General features: G+C 51.8%; 1 protein-coding gene across 17 annotated transcripts in view; it reads left to right on the top strand.

The window, feature by feature from the left end:
- The window catches only part of CACNA1C (calcium voltage-gated channel subunit alpha1 C), a 449,723-nt gene that overhangs the window by 366,274 nt on the left and 64,690 nt on the right, over nucleotides 1-18,759 (top strand). For all 17 annotated transcript variants that reach the window (XM_043441750.1, XM_043441741.1, XM_043441743.1 and 14 more), the window contains exons 11-14: nucleotides 912-938; nucleotides 9,256-9,416; nucleotides 10,234-10,459; nucleotides 18,261-18,468. In XM_043441750.1, the coding sequence (XP_043297685.1) occupies nucleotides 912-938; nucleotides 9,256-9,416; nucleotides 10,234-10,459; nucleotides 18,261-18,468 (622 nt within the window). The remainder of the gene's footprint in view (nucleotides 1-911; nucleotides 939-9,255; nucleotides 9,417-10,233; nucleotides 10,460-18,260; nucleotides 18,469-18,759) is intronic.

The following is an 18,759-nucleotide window of genomic DNA, read 5'->3' as shown; positions in this document are numbered from 1 at the left end:
CTGGCCAGCATCTTCAGTGGGATCAGTCATTAGCTGGCAGTTTGGAGCAGTAAAGGCTCTTGGCTCAGGTTCTCCGGCCCAGGAGATATAATTATCTCATGCACAATGGCTCTGCCACCTGTCACATCTTCTGGTTTAGTTTTTTTTTTAATGAAACATAACAAGAGGGGTTGTTTTTTTGCTTCGCAGCAGAGCTCACTTAGCGCTGAACTGGTCGGGCCGTCTGCATCCCCCAACCCATGGCCTGACCAGCACTCACTCCCCAGATACCTGGGCCATCCTGAAACTCAGCCTTTGACCGATCAATCTCAACTGCCTGCACACTCTCTGCCCCCACCACCCTCCCACGGGCCTCAGGGCCTCCTGGAAGGTTCCTGACCCACCCCCCACCACAGTGACCCTCGAGTCACAGCCGCCGTGCTCCTACCCACGAGGGCCCAGGTCTTCAGGGCCGCACACCACCGTCAGCATGAGGGATTGTGCTCAGGAGCCCAGCCGTTTCCTCAGGCCCAGGCTCAGCCCTCAGCCTTCTGTTCTCAGGGCGCTGGGTCTCAGCCAGCCCGTCTCCACCTGATGTCCAGCTGCCAAAGGCCGTGTCTGCAGCAGGGGCTCTTGTCCTCCACCACAGTCCTCAGAGAGAGGCCCCAACCTGTGGTCAGCCCGGCTGATGGTCTGAGGACAGAGCGCTGAGCTCTGGGGACCGTGTCTCCACTTAGAAGACGCTCGATTCATAGGTTCGCGGGCTGGGCCGGCCCTGTGTCTCGGCTTCAAACCCTCGAGCGCCAGGAGGTGCTGACCGCAGAGCTCTCTCCCCAAAGCTGCTTCTTCCAGCGCCCGCGTGGTCACCCGGGAGCATCTGAGAATCGAGGTAAACGTATGTCATCTGCTAACGTCTCCTCTTTCCCTTTCAGCCACCGGATCTCCAAGTCGAAGTTCAGGTGAGTGGGACGCTCGTCTCCTGATGGGCCCTGGGGGGCCCCCCGGGTCGGGGCTGAGTGAGGGGGCGGCCGAGGGGGTCTCAGGGTCTGGTGACTTAGTGTTTGTGTTAGTGTTTGTGGCTGCACCAGCCCGGGAGGTTGTGAGACGCTGTGTCTCCCTCCCTTGTAAGATGAAGTCCAGTTGAGATAAGTGCCACGCACCGCTCTCTGCCGCTTTTGGCCACGTTTACAGGACTTGGTGAGGTGAGGGCATGCGGGTTCCATCAGCGCTGCCTCAGAGCCTTCCGCAGGGCCGTCCGCCCCTCCAGCCCCACTGCCTGTGTCCCCCATCCTGTCTCTTACACTTCGAGGCTTCTGCGTGGAGCCCTTCTTCCACCCGAATCATGGCGTCCCGGCCCCCTGCAGAACCTGGGCTCCGTTAGGAAGCTCGGCTGTCACCGCATCTCGACACCTTCTGTAGACCCCCCTCCCTCCCCGCATCGCTCCGTTCAGACCTCTGTCACCACCCTCACCATGTGCGTTCCTGCAACCCCAATACGCTCCATGAGCTTCCAGAGTGTGGTTTGCATGGAGCCAAGCTGAGCACCCAACTGGCGCAGGCCGTCCCCTGATTATGTCGGGTGTGAGGATGGGCCTGGAAATTTACTCTCACAAAGCTTGCACAAGCCAGAAAACATCGACTATGTTTTGTAATCCATCTAATCTTGCTGTCCCAGTCTCACCTGCTGCGTAGCTGGCACATGCGTGCGTGTGTGTTAAGTTGCTCCAGTCGTGTCTGAATCTGTGCGACCCCATAGACTGTAGCCTGCCAGGCTCCTCTGTCTGTGGGATTCTCCAAGCAAGAATACTGGAGTGGGTTGCCATGCACTCCTCCAGGGGACCTTCCCAACCCAGGGATCGAACCCACGTCTCCTGCATTGCAGGCAGGTTCTTTACCATCTGAGCCACCTGGGAAACCCCAACAGGAGCAGAAACAGCATTAGATTTCAGTCCAGCCAAGCAGCGCAGCCCAAGTCCCTGAGGCTGAATGTTTAGTCCCTCTTCTTCCCTCTGCCCACCTCCTCTCCAGGGTGGACAAGCGGGGTTAGGACTTCAAGATCTCGGAAATACACAGGGGCTCAGTGAGGACTCTGTTCTCTGGCCCCAGGCTCTTTGAACCCATGGATGGGCCGCGGGAACCAGGCGCTGGCCCACGCTCCTGCCACACATCACCACCTGCACTTGCCTGGGTAGAGCTCTAGTTGAAAGCTGGTGCCCCCCAGGCACCCACAGACCCCGTGCCCCAGCCAGGAGAGGCATCTCCAGCCCCGGTGTCCCAGTCTCCCTATGACTATCCTGGTGTTTCTAACACTTGGCTCTGGGTCGCTGGTGAGGGACCCTCTCCTCTCCCACCTTCTGCTCCCTGTTCCACTGGGGCTGGAAAACACAGGCTTTGTCTCCTTCCACTTCCTCTCAAGCTGAGACCTCCTTTACATAAAAAGCCTGAAGTCAAGTCTCCCTAAAATAGATCCCTGGTGGCTCAGACGGTAAAGCATCTGCCTGCAATGTGGGAGACCCGGGTTCGATCCCCGGGCCAGGAAGATCCTCTGGGGAAGGAAATGGCAACCCATCCCAGTACTCTTGCCTGGAAAATTCCATGGATGGAGGAGCCTGGTGGGCTACAGTCCATGGGGTCGCAAAGAGTCGGACACAACTGAGCAATTTCACTTTCACTTTCAAGTCTCCCAGGCCCAGGTCCTGTCACAGGAGAGAGCTTGAGAATGTAACAAATCCTTTCTCTCCATAATACTCAGATCTCACTGCTTCTCCGGCATCTTGAGGGGCAGTGGGTACCTCTTGGGGAAGGACAGATGGGCTGTCCTGCCCTGGAGGGGCGGCAGGTATCTCTTGGGGAGGGATGGATGGGTTGTCCTGCCCCAGAACAGCATTAGGCTTGACACAAACTCAAAGCGAAGTTCTGTTTCCCAGTCAAAGCTCAGAAAGCACTTTGTGTTCTGACAGTTCCAAAGCCTCCACGCAGGGAGATGGCCCAGGAGACAGAGGGCATTCTGTGTCCAGTGCTCAAGGGTGTAGGCCATGCTCCTGGAGAAGAGGGGACACAGGGGCCCCACACCCCTAGGCTCTGCCTGGCTTTGAGACAAAGCTCACCTGCTTGTCCTGGATGCCCCTCTAGGAAGGGCTCCTCCCCCAGAAGCTACGACTCAAGATGCAGCAGAAATACAGAGAGAAGGCTCTATATTCATCCCCAAAGGCTTATTCACAGTCGGTTGACACCATCAAGAAATCCATGTTCAGAAGAGTATTGTGCCCCAAGGGGCACGGGGCCATGTGACTCATGTGTGGCCAAGTGGCTCATGCATGGCCGAGTCTGGACCCATGCCCGGGACCCAGGCAGCACCCTGTGATGAGGTCCTGCCTAGGGTTCCAAAACTGTTTCTTCTTGACTGTGTCTGGGGTCAGGGGAGGTGTCCACGGCACAGCTACTGAGCAGAAACACAATGCCAGCCACTTCCACCCTTTCTAAAACTCTCTAGCAGCCATGTTAGAAAGTGAAAAGGAGCAGGTGAAATTAATCATAATATATTTGTATTTAAGCCAATGCATCTAAAACATCATTTCAAAATGTAATTAGTACTTTAAATTAATGATATATTAATTTATATTAATTTTTCTACTAAATCTTCTAAGTCCAGTGTGCCCTTTACACTGACTGCACATCCAATTTGGACTGGCCCCGTGCACAGTAGCCACATATGGCCAGTGGCTCCTACACCAGATATTGTGACCCTACAGGGTCAGATGGGAGCTACCTCATCTACATCTTACAGGCTGATGCTGGGTCTGTTGAGGGAATAGCAAAGCTGGCAATGGACTGAAAATGCCACCGAATCACCAAGGTCAACCCTGAGCAGCCTCTGTGGAGCAGACGTGGGAAAACTGCCTCCTCACAGCCTCTGTCTGTCTGACGGTGGCAACTGAAATGGAGTAGGAGATGCAGGAGAAATACAGTAACAAAGGGGAAGAAGGGGAGAGAATTTCCACAACTCAGAAGTAACCTCCTAAACAGGGAAAAGCCTGTTTTACTCCAGTAGAGAATCTAAAATTTGAGTTTAAAAAAAAAATTTCTCGATCATTTTCTCAGTTTAACAATGACACATAGTAGAATCTGACCTACAAATGGCCTATTCTACTTGCAAGACAAAGATACAAAATCACAGGATTTTTAAAAGAAATATTAGAGCAGAGGTCTTAGGGAAATTCTGGCAAATTAATGGACTTAACAATATTTGGGCAATATTAGAGTATTTTCTTGGTAAGCCAAGTCGCTACTTTGAGGAATTAGTTATAATAAGGAATTTTGTGACATTTGGGGCTCAGAATAGGACTTCAGCAGTTATGGAACAAAATGTTCTGAGGTCTTCTCAGTTTGAAGGGATTAACCAGGCAATGTGCTAGGGTTGGATCTGGGAGACACGGGGGTCTGAAGTGAGCCCTTCAGGGTCTGAGGTGAACCCCTCAGGGGTCTGAGGGGAATCCCTCTGGGTCTGAGGGGAACCCCTCAGGGGTCTGAGAGGAACCCCTCGGAGTCTGAGGGGAACCCCTCGGAGTCTGATGTTTGGAAACCTGTCCCATTTTCAGAGAAATGTGTCCACAAGTTCCCCCTTACCTCTGCTATCCCCTCAGCAACAAGGCACATGCCCAAATTTGCCCATCCTAATTGCCCATTTTTAGGTTACTTTTGTATAAAACAATTAAATGTAGGGGTTTTCTGGGTTGCTTATTCTCCACTCTTGTCTCTGGAAAGAGCCCCAAGTGTCCACCATTTTGTGTCTCCTGTTCTAGATGCTTGTCCAGAATTCTGTGCCAGGCAGATTCTTCCAGGGTCACCACCCCCTCTTCTCCTGACCCCAGCCCTGGGGTCTTAAGCGTTGTCCACACAGGCAGTGAGCAAGTCTGTGCACAGCTTGTCTCTGCTGCCCTACCTGCCTGCCCACCCAGTGTTCCTGCTGTGGGGGCGTGGGGGGCAGGGGGGCTACGGATCCATCACAAAGGGCAGGACTCCACCCCTCAATCTCAGGACCTTGCGATCTCGATCTCGGTGGAGAGGCAGGAACCTCACGTTAAACATACTGACTTACAGGAAAGGGGCATCGTGTCCTCTGTGGAACCTGGCTGGCTGCCCACGGCAGGCTGGGAGGCCTTCCCCTGAGGCACCTACTAAGCCCACCTGGCACCCAGCTCCCTTGGGGTCCGTCAACCACGTGAGCTTCCTGTCTGTGTGTTAACTGCTGAATATGTAGAACCCAACTGGGATAGATGCTTAACAAATGCCTCTTGAGTGTGTAGCCAAGTGAGTAACATAGACAGTGTGTCTGGAGCTCCAAGGCTGAGACACCTAGAAAAGTGCATCATGGGGAAGGTGGGCCCCCCATCAAGCCCTGAAGCAAGGGCGGGACCCCAAAAAGGAGGCTTGGTGGGGGGACAACCATGTCAAGCAGAGTTGTCTGGTGGGACCACGAATGGACGGGTGAGATGTGAGAGAGGATACGACCAAGCCCACCATGCCCTCTGGGTCTGTGTCCAGAAAGTTCCACTTCTAGAGGAAATGACTTTGCCAGGGAACTGAGGGAACGTGAATAGCAGGTGAATTCCTCCTCCTTGCTTTATCATTTAATCTCTATATTCTCTGTGCGCATGTAAACACACAAATAAACTTACACGTTCTAATAAACTATTACGTTTATTATACAGTAGGAAGCGTTGCCAGGAAACCAGTTGTCAAGCAAAGCTATATTTTGAAGAGTGGGAGGTGTGTAATTATCTTTAAATACTTTCTCTGGGTAGTAATTACTCCACCCCCACCCCAGCCCAAGCCCACGTGGCTCTCCTGAGTGGCTGTCACGCGAGCACACGATTCCACGGGTACCACCCTGACCGTCAGTCACAGTGGCTACCAGGGATCCACCAGAACATCTCCAGACCCCCAGGACAGGCCCCCAGCACGTGGCACCTGTATCCACCAGTCCCAGACTTGGGAACAGAACTTAGTCAAGCTTTCATCAGCATGAGACAGAGGTGGAGTTAGTTCCTCCAAACCCCGGAAGAAAGCAGCCACAATTCCATTAGCCTCTGAATCAGTTATGGGTGATTTCTGTAAATGAGATTGCCTCTATTCAAAACACATTCTTTGCAACTACAATGTAAACTATTGCCCACTTTAAAAATTACACAAAGTGAGAGTTAAGTTGTATTGGGGACAAAGTGAGGACTATAGCCTGGGAGACAGCATCTCAGCTAGCACTGAGAACTGCTCCAAAGAGGCAGGGGGAAGGTCAGTATATATGTGATTTTGGTGAGGGTGGAGTTCATACAATCAAGCACACATTTTTTGCAGGTTTCTGCTAGTCATCTGTAGGTCACTGCTAGTCACGAGGAGCAGGCATCACCATGAAGGATTTTAGTGTTTTTCTAGCTTTAAGGAGATGTAAGACGTGAGCTCATAAAACCATCTCCTGAAAATATCCAACTCTCTCACGACCAGTCCTGCCAGCTTTTTCCAAAGCACAGAGGGCCTCATTTCTGCTCTCCACAGAGAACTCTTTGCAGGGGTGCTGAAGGTCAGCAACTGCAGTAGCACATGATTTAATCTTTGCAGAGGTAGATGGCAAGTGCCTGTGGTAAGGGTCCGTTTGTGCGTCGTTCATGTATGCGTGCTCAGTCAGTCATGTCTGACTCTTTGCAACCCCATGGACTGCAGCCCGCCAAGGGTCCTCCGTCCATGGGATTTCCCAGGCAAGAATACTGGAAATACTACCATTTCCTTCTTCAGGGGATCTTCCCGACCCAGGGGTTTAACTCATATCTCCTGTGTCTCTTGCATTGGCATGCAGTTTCTTTACCACTGAGCCACCTTGACGCTACTTAAGATTAGACATGAGTTTGTCTTGAAAATTTGTTTTTCAGGGGGAAAAAATGTCTCCCAACTTTGTCTATAGTATTACCCACCTCAGTCCCAGGAGACAAGTGGAGTCTCACCCTGGCCAGAGAAGTCCAGCACCCAGAGGCCGCCCCCCACCCCGACCAGAGGCCACCCCATCGCCTTGTCCCGCTCCACCCCACCCCTGCTCTTCCCTGACTGTCCGTCCAGGGGAACGGAAGGCCCACAGCGCACTTGGGAACCATCATTTTTCTGACCTCCGGGCATTTCTTCTCCATGTGGTGACCCTCCCCCAGTAGCAGCCATCGTCCCTGCCAAGGCTTGGTGCTCCCTGGAGGTGGCGTCCCTGCCCCCCAGGTGATGGAGGGCGGGGTCAGGTCAGAACCCTTCCTTCCCTTCCCTGCTCTGCAGGCCACAGGCCAGGTTCTCCTGCAGCTCCCGGGCAGCCAGGCCTCCTTAGATGTGCCCCCCTTCCTAGTCTCAGAACAGATTCCAGAAGGCATGGCAGTAGGATTTCCCACAGACCATAGCCACAGAAATAACAGAGTAGAAATACAGACAAAGTCAAGCTCTCCCGAAGGCCATCTGGGGTGGGTGGAGGGTCCTAACAGCAGAGTCTGGACAATGGAGACCTAGGACATTGTGTAGATATGAGTGCAGGCGTCCGGTGCCCCCTTTCTGTCCATAAGTAGGGACTCTGTCCTCAGCCGCCAGTGGGTGTTCCTGCAGACACGACCTGCAAGTATCTCCAGGCATTCCTCTGCAGGGGGCCCACGCTGGTGACTGGGCCTATGCCCCCCACCCTTGCTCTCTCCCCTGCATTCGAGGCCAGGGTCAAAGGCCTGCTAACTTGCCTCCAAAATCAGTCAGCTCATTGTCGTCTTTGCATGAGTGAAGCTGTGGCCTTCCTCATCTCTATCCCAACGGCCTGCTGAGCATCCCTACCCTGAGCTGACCCTTGACCGCATGGCTGTTTTGTTGGCTGTTTGGTTTCTAGACCCAGATCCCCTCTCGAGGCAGGGCCCCACAGTCTCCCCTGCACTCCCTTCCCTTCCCTCCTCTCACGGTGTGGGCATTTGTTAAATGTTTGGCCGACAGAATTACCAAATATAGCTGCATATTTTCTCAGTATTGAGGATGAAATTGGGGACAAGCTATAAACCCATCCACCAAAGTTATAAAATGCGAGTGTTTCCTTGGGATCTTCCAGCTCCATGGTTGTCATCTGTGGTTACATAAGAGAACCATCCAGAATCTTAACAAACAGCAGTGGTATTTGGGTGTGCTGTGTCACTTCAGTCGTGTCTGGCTCTGCGGCCCCACAAACTGTAGCCCACCGGGTTCTTCTGTCCGTGGGATTTCCCAGGCAAGAATACTGGAGTGAGTTGCCATCTCCTCCTCCAGGGGATCTTCCGAACCTAGAGATCAAACCCAAGCCTCTTGCATCTTCTGCATTGGTAGGCGGATTCTTTACCACTAACACCACCTGGGAAGCCCAGCAGCGTCTGGGGGGTATTTAAAAATACCCCCAGACAATCAGATTTAACTGGTTTAGAGTTGGTGCCTGAATACCGGTGGGTTTTTGTTATTAAGTTTCCCCATGTGATTCAATGCACAGCCAGGTTTGATGAAAGTCTCTAACCAGAGGCCACGGGGGCCAGTGTCCCATGGCCCATGGATGAGTTTTCAGGACTTCATGAGTGCCGTGAACTCATGTTAGATATGGGGGTTCTGCCCATTGTCCAACAGAGCCCTCCGTGAAGGCAAGAAGCTCTGTTGCTGACTCTTCCCACCCCCATAGACAAGGCGGCTAGGCAAGTGCTGGGCACCTGGGCAGGGGGTGGTGGGCGGGTAACACCACTGACTCTGTCCCCAGCCGATATCAGTCCAGGCACCCAACCTCAAGGACCCTTGGCTTTCTTCTGAAAATCAGGACAATGCCTTCTCTGCAAAGTTGTTTAAAGACTCAGAAAAGGCATGAGAAGTGCCTGATATGGAACCAGGCAGACGTGGGGTTCACTAGTGATAGCCATTACTAGTCCTAGTGCTATCATCACTACTAGTTATATTTGCAGCTCTGTTTCTAGTGATGCCATTGTTATGAAAATAGGATACCTCCCTTCAGCATCAGGCGAGACCCTCACACAAGGCTGACCCTGCTTGGGGTCACAGACAAGGGGGCCATGGTCCCAGAGGAGCAGGACACCCTTCCCCCACCCCCTGCTGAGGCCACACTGTCAGCCACGAGCCGGTGACTGCGGTGGGATGCTGGTCCCTCGGCCCTTGGTGAGGCTGGGCCAGCTCAGGGGAGGGAGGTGTCCAGCGCGGGACCTGAACTCACAGCTGCCCCCTCCCGTCCCCCTCCTCTGCCCCTTCCAGCCGCTACTGGCGCAGGTGGAATCGGTTCTGCAGAAGGAAGTGCCGCGCGGCCGTGAAGTCCAGCATCTTCTACTGGCTGGTCATCTTCCTGGTTTTCCTCAACACACTCACCATCGCCTCCGAGCACTACAACCAGCCCCACTGGCTCACGGAAGTCCAAGGTGAGAGGCCGCCAGCCCTCCTGTTACTCAGGCTGATGGGGCTCTCTCCTGGGGGTGGGCAAGGGGAGCAGGGCCAGGGACGAGGGGGCAGTGGGTCACCCTGGCCACACCAGAGCCTGGCAGCTCACCAGCCAGTAAAACACACCAACTCACTGTACATAGACGGGACCCGCCAGGCCAGCGATGCTGTCCACCTGTCCTGGCGGTCACCACTGGGTCCAGGAGACCACGTCAGGAACAGTGGCTTGTTGGGCTCTGTCAGATCCTTAACTGCCCACCCGTTGCCCCCAGTGGATTGCCACAGCCCGGCCTCCAGGTGTGCTGGCCCGCACCTGCGAGGGGCAGTGAGCACAAAGCCAGGGAGAGGACGAGGGTGGCCTGGGCCCAGGGACCTGTCCTCCACGGCTGTCAGTCCCACCACCCCTCGCTGGGGTACTAACCTGAGGGCCAGGCAGACCCAGCCTGGACCCCGAGGTGTCTCCCGGAACCTGGGCAGACCCATCTCCTCCCAGTGACGAGGGCAGACAAGGACCCCGGCTCCCGCTCTTGGCTAGTGGGTCTGAGCAGACAGGCGGCAGCCCCTCGAACCTCACTTCTTGTGTCTGGAAAATGGGCATGACAGCAGCTGGGCTGCCTGGAGAGCCGCTGTGGTGGGGTGGGGGACTCGGGGGGTAGGGGGTTGTCGCTGGATGTGTGCTGAGGTTGTAACTAGATGAGTCGCAGAGGGAGGGCCATGTGTGGGACCCAGCATGGGGTGTCCCTGCAGGGACCCCCCCCACCCTCACCTCCTCTGCCCCGCCCCGTGCGGCCCCTGCAGACACAGCCAACAAGGCGCTGCTGGCCCTGTTCACGGCGGAGATGCTGCTGAAGATGTACAGCCTGGGCCTGCAGGCCTACTTCGTGTCGCTCTTCAACCGCTTCGACTGCTTCATTGTGTGCGGCGGCATCCTGGAGACCATCCTGGTGGAGACCAAGATCATGTCACCCCTGGGCATCTCCGTGCTGCGCTGCGTGCGCCTCCTGCGGATATTTAAGATCACAAGGTGCGTGCCGCCCTCCTCTCCCCTCCTTGGAAGCTTTTCTTCCAAGGAGCAAGCGTCTTTTAATTTCGCGGCTGCCGTCGCCCACCACAGTGATTTTGGAGCCCAGGAAAATGAAGTCTGTCACTGTTTCCACTTTTCCCCCATCTATTTGCCATGAAGTAATGGGACCGGATGCCATGATCTTAGTTTTTCAATGCGTAAGGATTCCAGTTTCTCTACTTTCTAAACTCTCTTGTCCATCTCCAGAGACAGGACTTAAAGGATTTTTGAGTGATTCTGCTTGCTCCTCCTGGGGTTTGCCCAAAGCTATTTTTAATGTGGCATTTCAGGTGCCTTTTAAGTAGTTCTCAAAACCCCACCTGCTTGGGGTTTTGTCTTTGTTTTTTGGGTTGTTTTTTTTTTTTTTTAATTCCTATAGAAAAGAATTCTTGCTCCCAGGTATTGTCATAGCATCTTAGTGTTCATTCTATTTTTATCAACAATTTATCTATTTCTAATCTGAAACTACTGCCAAGAAACCATTTTAAATCTGTCTTTATCCTCAAGCTTCCCAAAGCCGGTCCACAGGAATTTTCAGATCCCCAAAATGTCTGTGAACAGAACAATTTCATCATCTAATTAGAAGTTCCTTTGGCAAAGGTCATTGTCTTCCTGTTTTCCAGTCTCCAAACCCTCTGGGGGCTTCTGGGAGACGCCAGAGAGACTAGCTGTGGGGGATCCCATGCCCGCTTCTGAACCTCGTCCCCAATATGTTCCAGAGACCAGAATGTGCCTAAAATAGGGTCTGGGAGTGTGCCTGGAGGTCCCCTGAGACAGGTCAGCCTGGCTGTCCCTCAAACAAGTCTGTTTCTCCCTCTTCTTTGAAAATCTCTTGGAGATGCTATTTTTAACAGTGTTTTCTGGACCAGTGATTGTGATTCTCAAACCAAGTTGTCCTCCTCAAAGGAGCTCATTAAGGATCTCCCCAAACCTAGAGATTTTGACCAGAAACCCCCAGGGTGTTCTGAGCCATGGCTCTGATAACCTCACTTTGAGACACTCTGGCCTGATTTTCTGCAGCCATCCACTGTCCTCTTTCTCATCTAAAATTATGAACCTTCGTGTATAACTGGAAATCGTGATCTTTTCTTGGCATTCACTTCTCTAGACTGTAGCCCCGACCCCATTAAGATGGTACTTCTGATGGCTCTCAACTGAGAAAACTCGTAATGATGAAGACCTAACATGAATCCAGCCAAGTTTTTAAATTGATTTTTCCCTTCTTCTTCCCTTTTTAAAAATTTATCTTTTAATTGAAAGATAATTACTTTATAATATTATATTGGTTTCTGCCATACATCACCATGAATCAGCCATAGGTGTACATATGTCCCCTGCCTCTTAAACCTCCCTCCCACCTCCCACCCCATCCCACCCGGCTAGGTTGTTGCAGAGCCCCGGTTTGAGTTCCCTGAGTCATACAGAAAATTCCCGTTGGCTCTCTAATTTTACGTACATAATGTAGACGTTTCCATGTTACTCTCTCCATTCGTCCCACCCTCTCCTTCCCCCACTGTGTCCACAGTCTCTTCTCTAGTCTGTGTCCCTGTTGCTGCCCTGCACATGGGTTCCTCACTGCTGTTTTCTAGATTCCATATATATGTGTTAATACACGATATTTGTCTTTCTGACTTACTTCACTCTGTATAATAGGCTCTAGGTTCAGCCATCTCATCAGAACTAACTCAAAAGTGTTCCTTTTTACGGCTTATATTTGCACTGTGTATATATGTACCACAGTTTCTTTATCCATTCATCTGTTGATGGACATCTAGGTTGCTTCCTTGTCCTAACTATTGTAAATAGACCTGCAATGAACATTGGAGTGCATGTGTCTTTTTCAGTTCTGATTTCCTCAGGGTATACACCTAGCAGTGGGATTGCTGGGTTGTACGATAGTTTTACTCTTAAGGAATAGTTTTTCTTAAGGAATCTCATACTGTCTTCCATAGTGGCTACATCAGTTTACATTCCCACTGACAGTACAAGAGGGTTCCCTTTTTTCCACACCCTCTCCAGCATTATTGTTTGTAGATTTTTTTTGGTGATGGCTATTCTGACCAGTATAAAGTGATATCTCATTGTAGGTTCGATTTGCATTTCTCTAATAATGAGCGATGTTGAGTGTCTTTTCTTGTGTTTATCAGTCATCTGAATGTCTTCTTTGAAGAAATGCCCATTTAGGTCTTTTGCTCACTTTTTGATTAGTTTGCTTGTTTTTCTGGTATGAATTGTATGAACTGCTTATATATTTTGGAAATTAATCCTTTGTCAGTTGTTTCATTTGCTGTTATTTTCTCCCATTCTGAGGGTTGTCTTTATCTTTGAGTGAATGACCAGGGCCTTCCAGCCACAGGAGGTTTGAGGTCCTTTCTCCTGCTTCGGGCCTCTGTGGGGTTCTAAGTGTTGCATGGTTTTAATATCTAGTTTGTCTGCTGTTTGTCAGCCTGACATTTGCTCTGTGGGAAGGAAGAGGAGCTTTGGTTTGATTAGATCTGGATGTGATTCCCATTTACTAATTGCATCCCATTTTTTAAACACTTGGTCTTTAAGTGCACCACCATCCCTCCAGCCATTGCCATTTTCCCTTTGAAGCCCTGAATCCTTCCCTTGCTCCTGAAACTCCCTCCCCAGGCCCTGAGAGGTGAGACCAGGCTGACAGCACTGACAGCCCCACTGGTGAATCCTGACCACAGGGGCCCCACAGCCCGAAGCTCAAACCCTCCAGTCTCTGAGCTCTCCGTGTCCCTGTCAGTCTGGCCGTGAGCCACAGATCGCCCTCCTCTGCCATCTCCCAGCCCCGACTCTTCCCAGGGACCCAGGGAGGCTCTGCGCTTGTTGTGGGCCCCTGTTACAAAGGTGACTTTGATGTCCACCCACTTCCCAGGCTGGGGGCCCACGAGCCGGCCATCAGTGAGGAAGGTGCTGGTTTTCTGGGATTAAGGAGACAGGTGAGGATGACGCTGCGCTCCCTGCCTCACCCCGACACGACCACAGGGCCGGCCAGGGGACTCTGAGAGGCTCAGGGAGCACCTCCCCAGTCCCACGGTCAAGGCAGGCTGCCCTGCCAGTGTGAGCAGGCCACGGGCCCATGCGGGTCTGCCCCTGCATGACCGAGGCCTCTAAAGCAAACAGGGAACACCAGGCCTTTGAGTTTGTTATCCAGGTGGGTTTGACTGTAGAGTCTCGGCCCCCAGATGAAGTGCAGGATGGGGAACAGGAGAAACTAAACCAGCAGTTTCCACCCTGGGCCCAGGCCATCCCAGACCCTGACTTCCACGGTCTGCAATCCTATTTGCCGCCTCCTGGCCCAGCAAATGCTGGGTTCAGCCTCAGCGTCCCTCCAGGCTCTGGTGAGTCTTAGGGAACCAGGATTCGACCCCTGCTGAGTTGGTCCTTGGGCACCACATCCCCAAGACTCTATTTTATAACTGGAGGTTTCTCCCTTTTAACCCCCTGTCCCAATTCGCCCACCTCCCCCCACACGTGTCTGGGAACCACAGTCTGTCCTCCCGACATGTACCAGTGTGACACGCGGTCTGGCTGTGGAAGGTCGGGAGCCTCAGACCTTATGTTATGGAGGAATCCATGGGGAGACGTCGGGGCCATGAACACCTGCTCCCTCGGTGATGGTCTTACCTGAATCACTGAGCTCGCTCACTCATTCGTTCATTCATTCCTGTTTTCCTCTCTCCTTCCTTTAACGTCAGTGGATCAGATGTTTTCGGTGTGCTGTGATTTATTGCTGTCCTAGGAGCACTGGCTGTGATACATTTATGTTTCCTCACCTGGGCCTCGGGGTGGCAGCTGGAGGGGGCAGGGGGGGCAGGGCAGGTGAGACGCTGGCCTGGGTGGCAGGTGCCAGGAGCTGCTGAAGGGGTGAGGAGGCCTGAAGGGCGACCCTGGGCCAGAGACACAGCTGTGCTTTACTGTGATGGGATGGGCCATGGGGGCCCCATCACACCAGCATGTCGTGCAGAGAACCACCCCCCCATCAATTGAGACGACTGGGCGCCCCTGGGGACACGAGGAGCAGGATAAGAGGGTTCTCCCTTCTGGCCGGAGGCTCTGCCCACCCTTTCAGCCCCTCCAGGCTTCCTCCACCACACATTCCCAGATCAGCTCTTGGCCCATGACAGGTGATACAACCTGCTCTCCCTCACAGCCTCCGCCCCCCACAGCCAAGGCCCTGATCTGGCTCCCCAGCCAGCCCTCCTCCCCAACTCAGTGACTTTTCTCTCTCGGGTCTGGGGCCTGCTAGGCTGGCGCCCCTGGGTCCCTGGCCAGCTTACAGCTCTGAGTCTCAGCGCTCAGAGGCTAGAATAGACTAGCCTAAGTCTATCAGGCTAGCCTAGATAGACTGCTGCTGCTGCTGCTGCTAAGTCACTTCAGTCGTGTCCGACTCTGTGCGACCCCATGGACCGCAGCCTACCAGGCTCCTCCATCCATGGGATTTTCCAGGCAAGAGTACTGGAGTGGGGCTAGATAGACTAGCCTCAGTCTATTCCCCTCATGTCCATGGGCCTCCAGAAAACTAAGGCGCTGATGTTTATGGCTATTGTCTTTCTGCACAGAATATTCTGTGCAGTTTAGGGGTTCTGTGACCTTAACCCACATGACCTTAACCTCCCCTCCCCACCACCGGCTGATACAGCTGGGTATTCTTGTTACAAACATGCTCCAGAGTTCTGGTTCCTAAACACCGCCTTGCTGTCAGGCACTGGTCCCCTCACGTCAATGGTCTCATGGTTCCAGGTGATGCTTGGGAATCGGCATTTAGAAAGTGGTGCCTCCTCAGCACGTCCCTCCAGGCAGCTTTGGGAACTTTAAATGTAAGCAGGGCAGGTGTTCTAGCCCATAAAGATTCTCTGACTCCCTCGCTTCAAGCAGAACGGTCAGTACAGCCTCTAGCTGACTAGGAGGCCATCACACATGCAGGGCTGGCCAGAAATCACCCGAGGACAGAGACAGAGCAGGTGGAAGGAAAGCCTCTGCCCTCACGGACTCAAGCCTATTTGGTGAGACAGATGAGGAAGACGTGTGAGCATTTAGAGAGCAAGTGCAAATAACTGTACATTGTTGTTGTTGTTTAGTTGCCGAGTTGTATCCGACTCTTTGTGACCCCATGGACTGTAGCCCACCGGGCTCCTCTGTCCATGGGATGCTCCAGGGAAGAATACTGGGGTAGGTTGCCATTTCCTTCTCCAGAAATGTATCTTAATCTTCTGCAAACAGAGGGCATGTGGCTGGCAGGCAGAGCAGAGTGGAGAAAAGCTGTCTGAAGGAGAAAGGAGCAGGAGAGATTCCAGGTTGGGGAGAAGGTCATGTTTACGTGCAAACTGCTGGCCCGTCTGCTTTTGTCACTTAATACGAAGCCGCTCCATGGAGAGAGGGGTCCGGCCGGGGTGCAGCTGCCAGGCTGCAGTGGGGGTGGCTTGCATGTCACTGTCTTGAGCAACAGAAACAATTCCCTGTCTGTCTCAGTGATAACCTGGGAATATCTTAAGTGGAGGAGATTGAGGTTGTGACCTGAAAGGTGGCCGGGCGGGGATAGCACTGGGAGATACAAGAGGCTGTGTCCTGGCATGTGCCCAGCTGGAGGCTGTGTCCCTTTTGCTGCACCTGAACCAACCCTGTCCCAGGTCTCTGAGCCCTTCCAACCATTCGTGTCCCACCCCCTTTTCCAGGAGAGGGTTTTCCCCCTCCCCGTCCGTCCCCACGATGAAGGCATCTGTGTTTACAGCCAGCCACAGGCTGGAGGGGTGCAGGAGGGATGGGGTGGGGTAGGGTGGTCGCAACTCAGGGTTTTTTAAGCTTGGCTATTTACCAGAATCCTCTGGGATCCTTATGAAAAACAGGTTTCTGGGCCCCAACCACAGCTTCTGAATCATAACCTCTAGAAGACAGGTTTTTAAAAGAACCAACTCTTTGAATAGGGTGAATCTGGGAAACTGCAATGAGCCATGCACCCTCTCTTATCCACGAGCCACCCTGCCCACCCTCACCTGATGGGGACCCCACTCGTGCCTGGGCTGGATGGAAGGCTACATTCTGGAAAAAGAAAATTTTTAATTGTGTCTTTTTGTCTCAAGATCAATAGTGATAACAATAATTACTAACCTTTATCACCTGTGTGCCAGGCACTATACTGAGGGTTTTGTTTTTTTTTTGAGTTGGAATTTATTTTTTTTCTAGTTTAATTGAGAAATAATTGACATATGTCAGTATCTCGGTTTAAGGTGTACAGCATGATGATCTGTCTTACATATATTGTAAAATGATAGGTTTAGTTAACATCTACCATCTCATAGAGATATAGTGTATTCAATAAAAAGAAAAAAAATCCTTATGTTGAGAACTCCTAGGATTTACTCTGACAGCTTTCATATACAGCAGTGTTGGCTACTGTCATTGTGTTGTATGTTACATGCCTAGCATTTATTTATCTATAACTAAATAAATGCTAGGAATTTGAAACTGGAAGTTGGTACCTTTTGACCAGCTTCATCCAATTCCACCTCCCACCACCACCTTGCCTCCGGTAACCACAAATCTGATCTCTTTTTCTGTAAGTTTCGTGAGGGGTCTTGTTTGGTTTTGTTTTTGTATTTTCTAGATTCCACATATAAATGAGATCGTATGGTATTTGTGTTTCTCTGTCTGACTTCCTTCACTTAGCATAATACCTTCAAGGTTCATCCGCGTTGTTGCAAATAGCAACATTTCCTTCTTCTTTATGGCTAAGTAATATCCCATTGTAGATAATGTATACCGCATTTTCTTTATCCATTTATCCGTTCATGGACACTTAGGTTGTCTCCGCATCTTGGCTATTGTGAATAATGTTGCAATGGACATATCGTTTGGATATATTCCCAGAAGCAGAATTGCTGGGTCGTGTGGTAGTTCTATTTTTAATTTTCTTGAGGAAGCTTCATTTTGTTTTTCACAGTGGCTGCACCAGTTTACATTATTCCCACCAACAGTGCACAAGCGTTCCCTTTTCTCCATGTTCTCGACAACACTTGTCTCTTGTCTTTTTGATGATAGGCGTTCTAAAGGGGTGAGGTGATACCTTGTGGTTTTGATTTGCATTTTCCTAATGATTAGTGATGGTGAGCATCTTTTAACATGTCTGTTAGCAATCTGGATGTCTTCTTTGGAGAAAAGTCTATTTAGGCCTTCTGTTCATTTTTTCATTGGATTATTTGGGATGTTCTTTGTTTTTTGCTGTTGAGTTGTATGCATTCTTCATATATGTTGAAGAATATGTCTTCGTATCTTAATCTCTTATCAGATATATGGTTTGCAAATATTTTTTTCCCATTTTGTAGGTTTTTCACTTTGCTGAGAGTTTACTGTCAGAAGTTTTTAGTTTGATGTTGTCTCACTTGTTTATTTTTTTATTTCGTTGCCTGAGGGCTGAGCTTTTAAAAAATCCTTATCACCTGTAATCCTCCCAATAACACAATGAAGTGCAAGCTGTCACTGCCCCTATTTCTTCAGCTGGGGAGAAGAAAGAAAGAAGGGAGGTTGAGCAACTTGCCCAAAGGCATGTGCAGAGCTGGGTCGGAGCCAGGCTGCTGAGCCTGGGCCCTGAACTGAGTCACTCACACTCCAATTGAGAGCTGGCCGGCCCAGTCCCACCACCACGCTGCCCCAAGGGATGGGCAAAGAGCAGGGAGCTGCAGTTGGTCTCGAAGCCCCTGGCGGGTGTGGCAGGTGGAGGGAGGTGAGGACGCTAATGCCCCCTCGTCCGCAGATACTGGAACTCCCTGAGCAACCTGGTGGCGTCCCTGCTGAACTCAGTTCGCTCCATCGCCTCATTGCTGCTGCTGCTGTTCCTCTTCATCATCATCTTCTCCCTCCTGGGGATGCAGCTCTTTGGGGGGAAGTTCAACTTTGATGAGATGCAGACCCGGAGGAGCACCTTTGACAACTTCCCGCAGTCCCTCCTCACCGTGTTTCAGGTATGGACCCTTCTCTGCCGGATCATGGCCGGGGTGGGGAGGGGCGCAGGAAGCAGGTGCCTGGGGATGGGGGGAGCAGAGAGGAAGGGGCTTCCCACTCCCACGGGGCAGCCAAAGCCAGACCAGGTCGGTCACGGGAGCCCAGGAGAGTCTTAAGCTCCCACCCCCAAGCCCCACGGAATTTCACTGTCCAATGGACCCCTGGGGGGAAAAAAAGAAGATCCAACTCAGTGGCTTAAAAATCTGTTTCTTAGCCGTGGAAACCTTTATTCAAACATATTCTACATGAAA

The sequence above is a fragment of the Cervus canadensis genome, chromosome 21, assembly GCF_019320065.1.
Source record: "Cervus canadensis isolate Bull #8, Minnesota chromosome 21, ASM1932006v1, whole genome shotgun sequence".
In the NCBI taxonomy this organism is placed as follows: domain Eukaryota; kingdom Metazoa; phylum Chordata; class Mammalia; order Artiodactyla; family Cervidae; genus Cervus; species Cervus canadensis.
The sequence above is the reverse complement of the archived record's forward strand: the minus strand, read 5'-3'. Positions and strand labels throughout refer to the sequence as shown.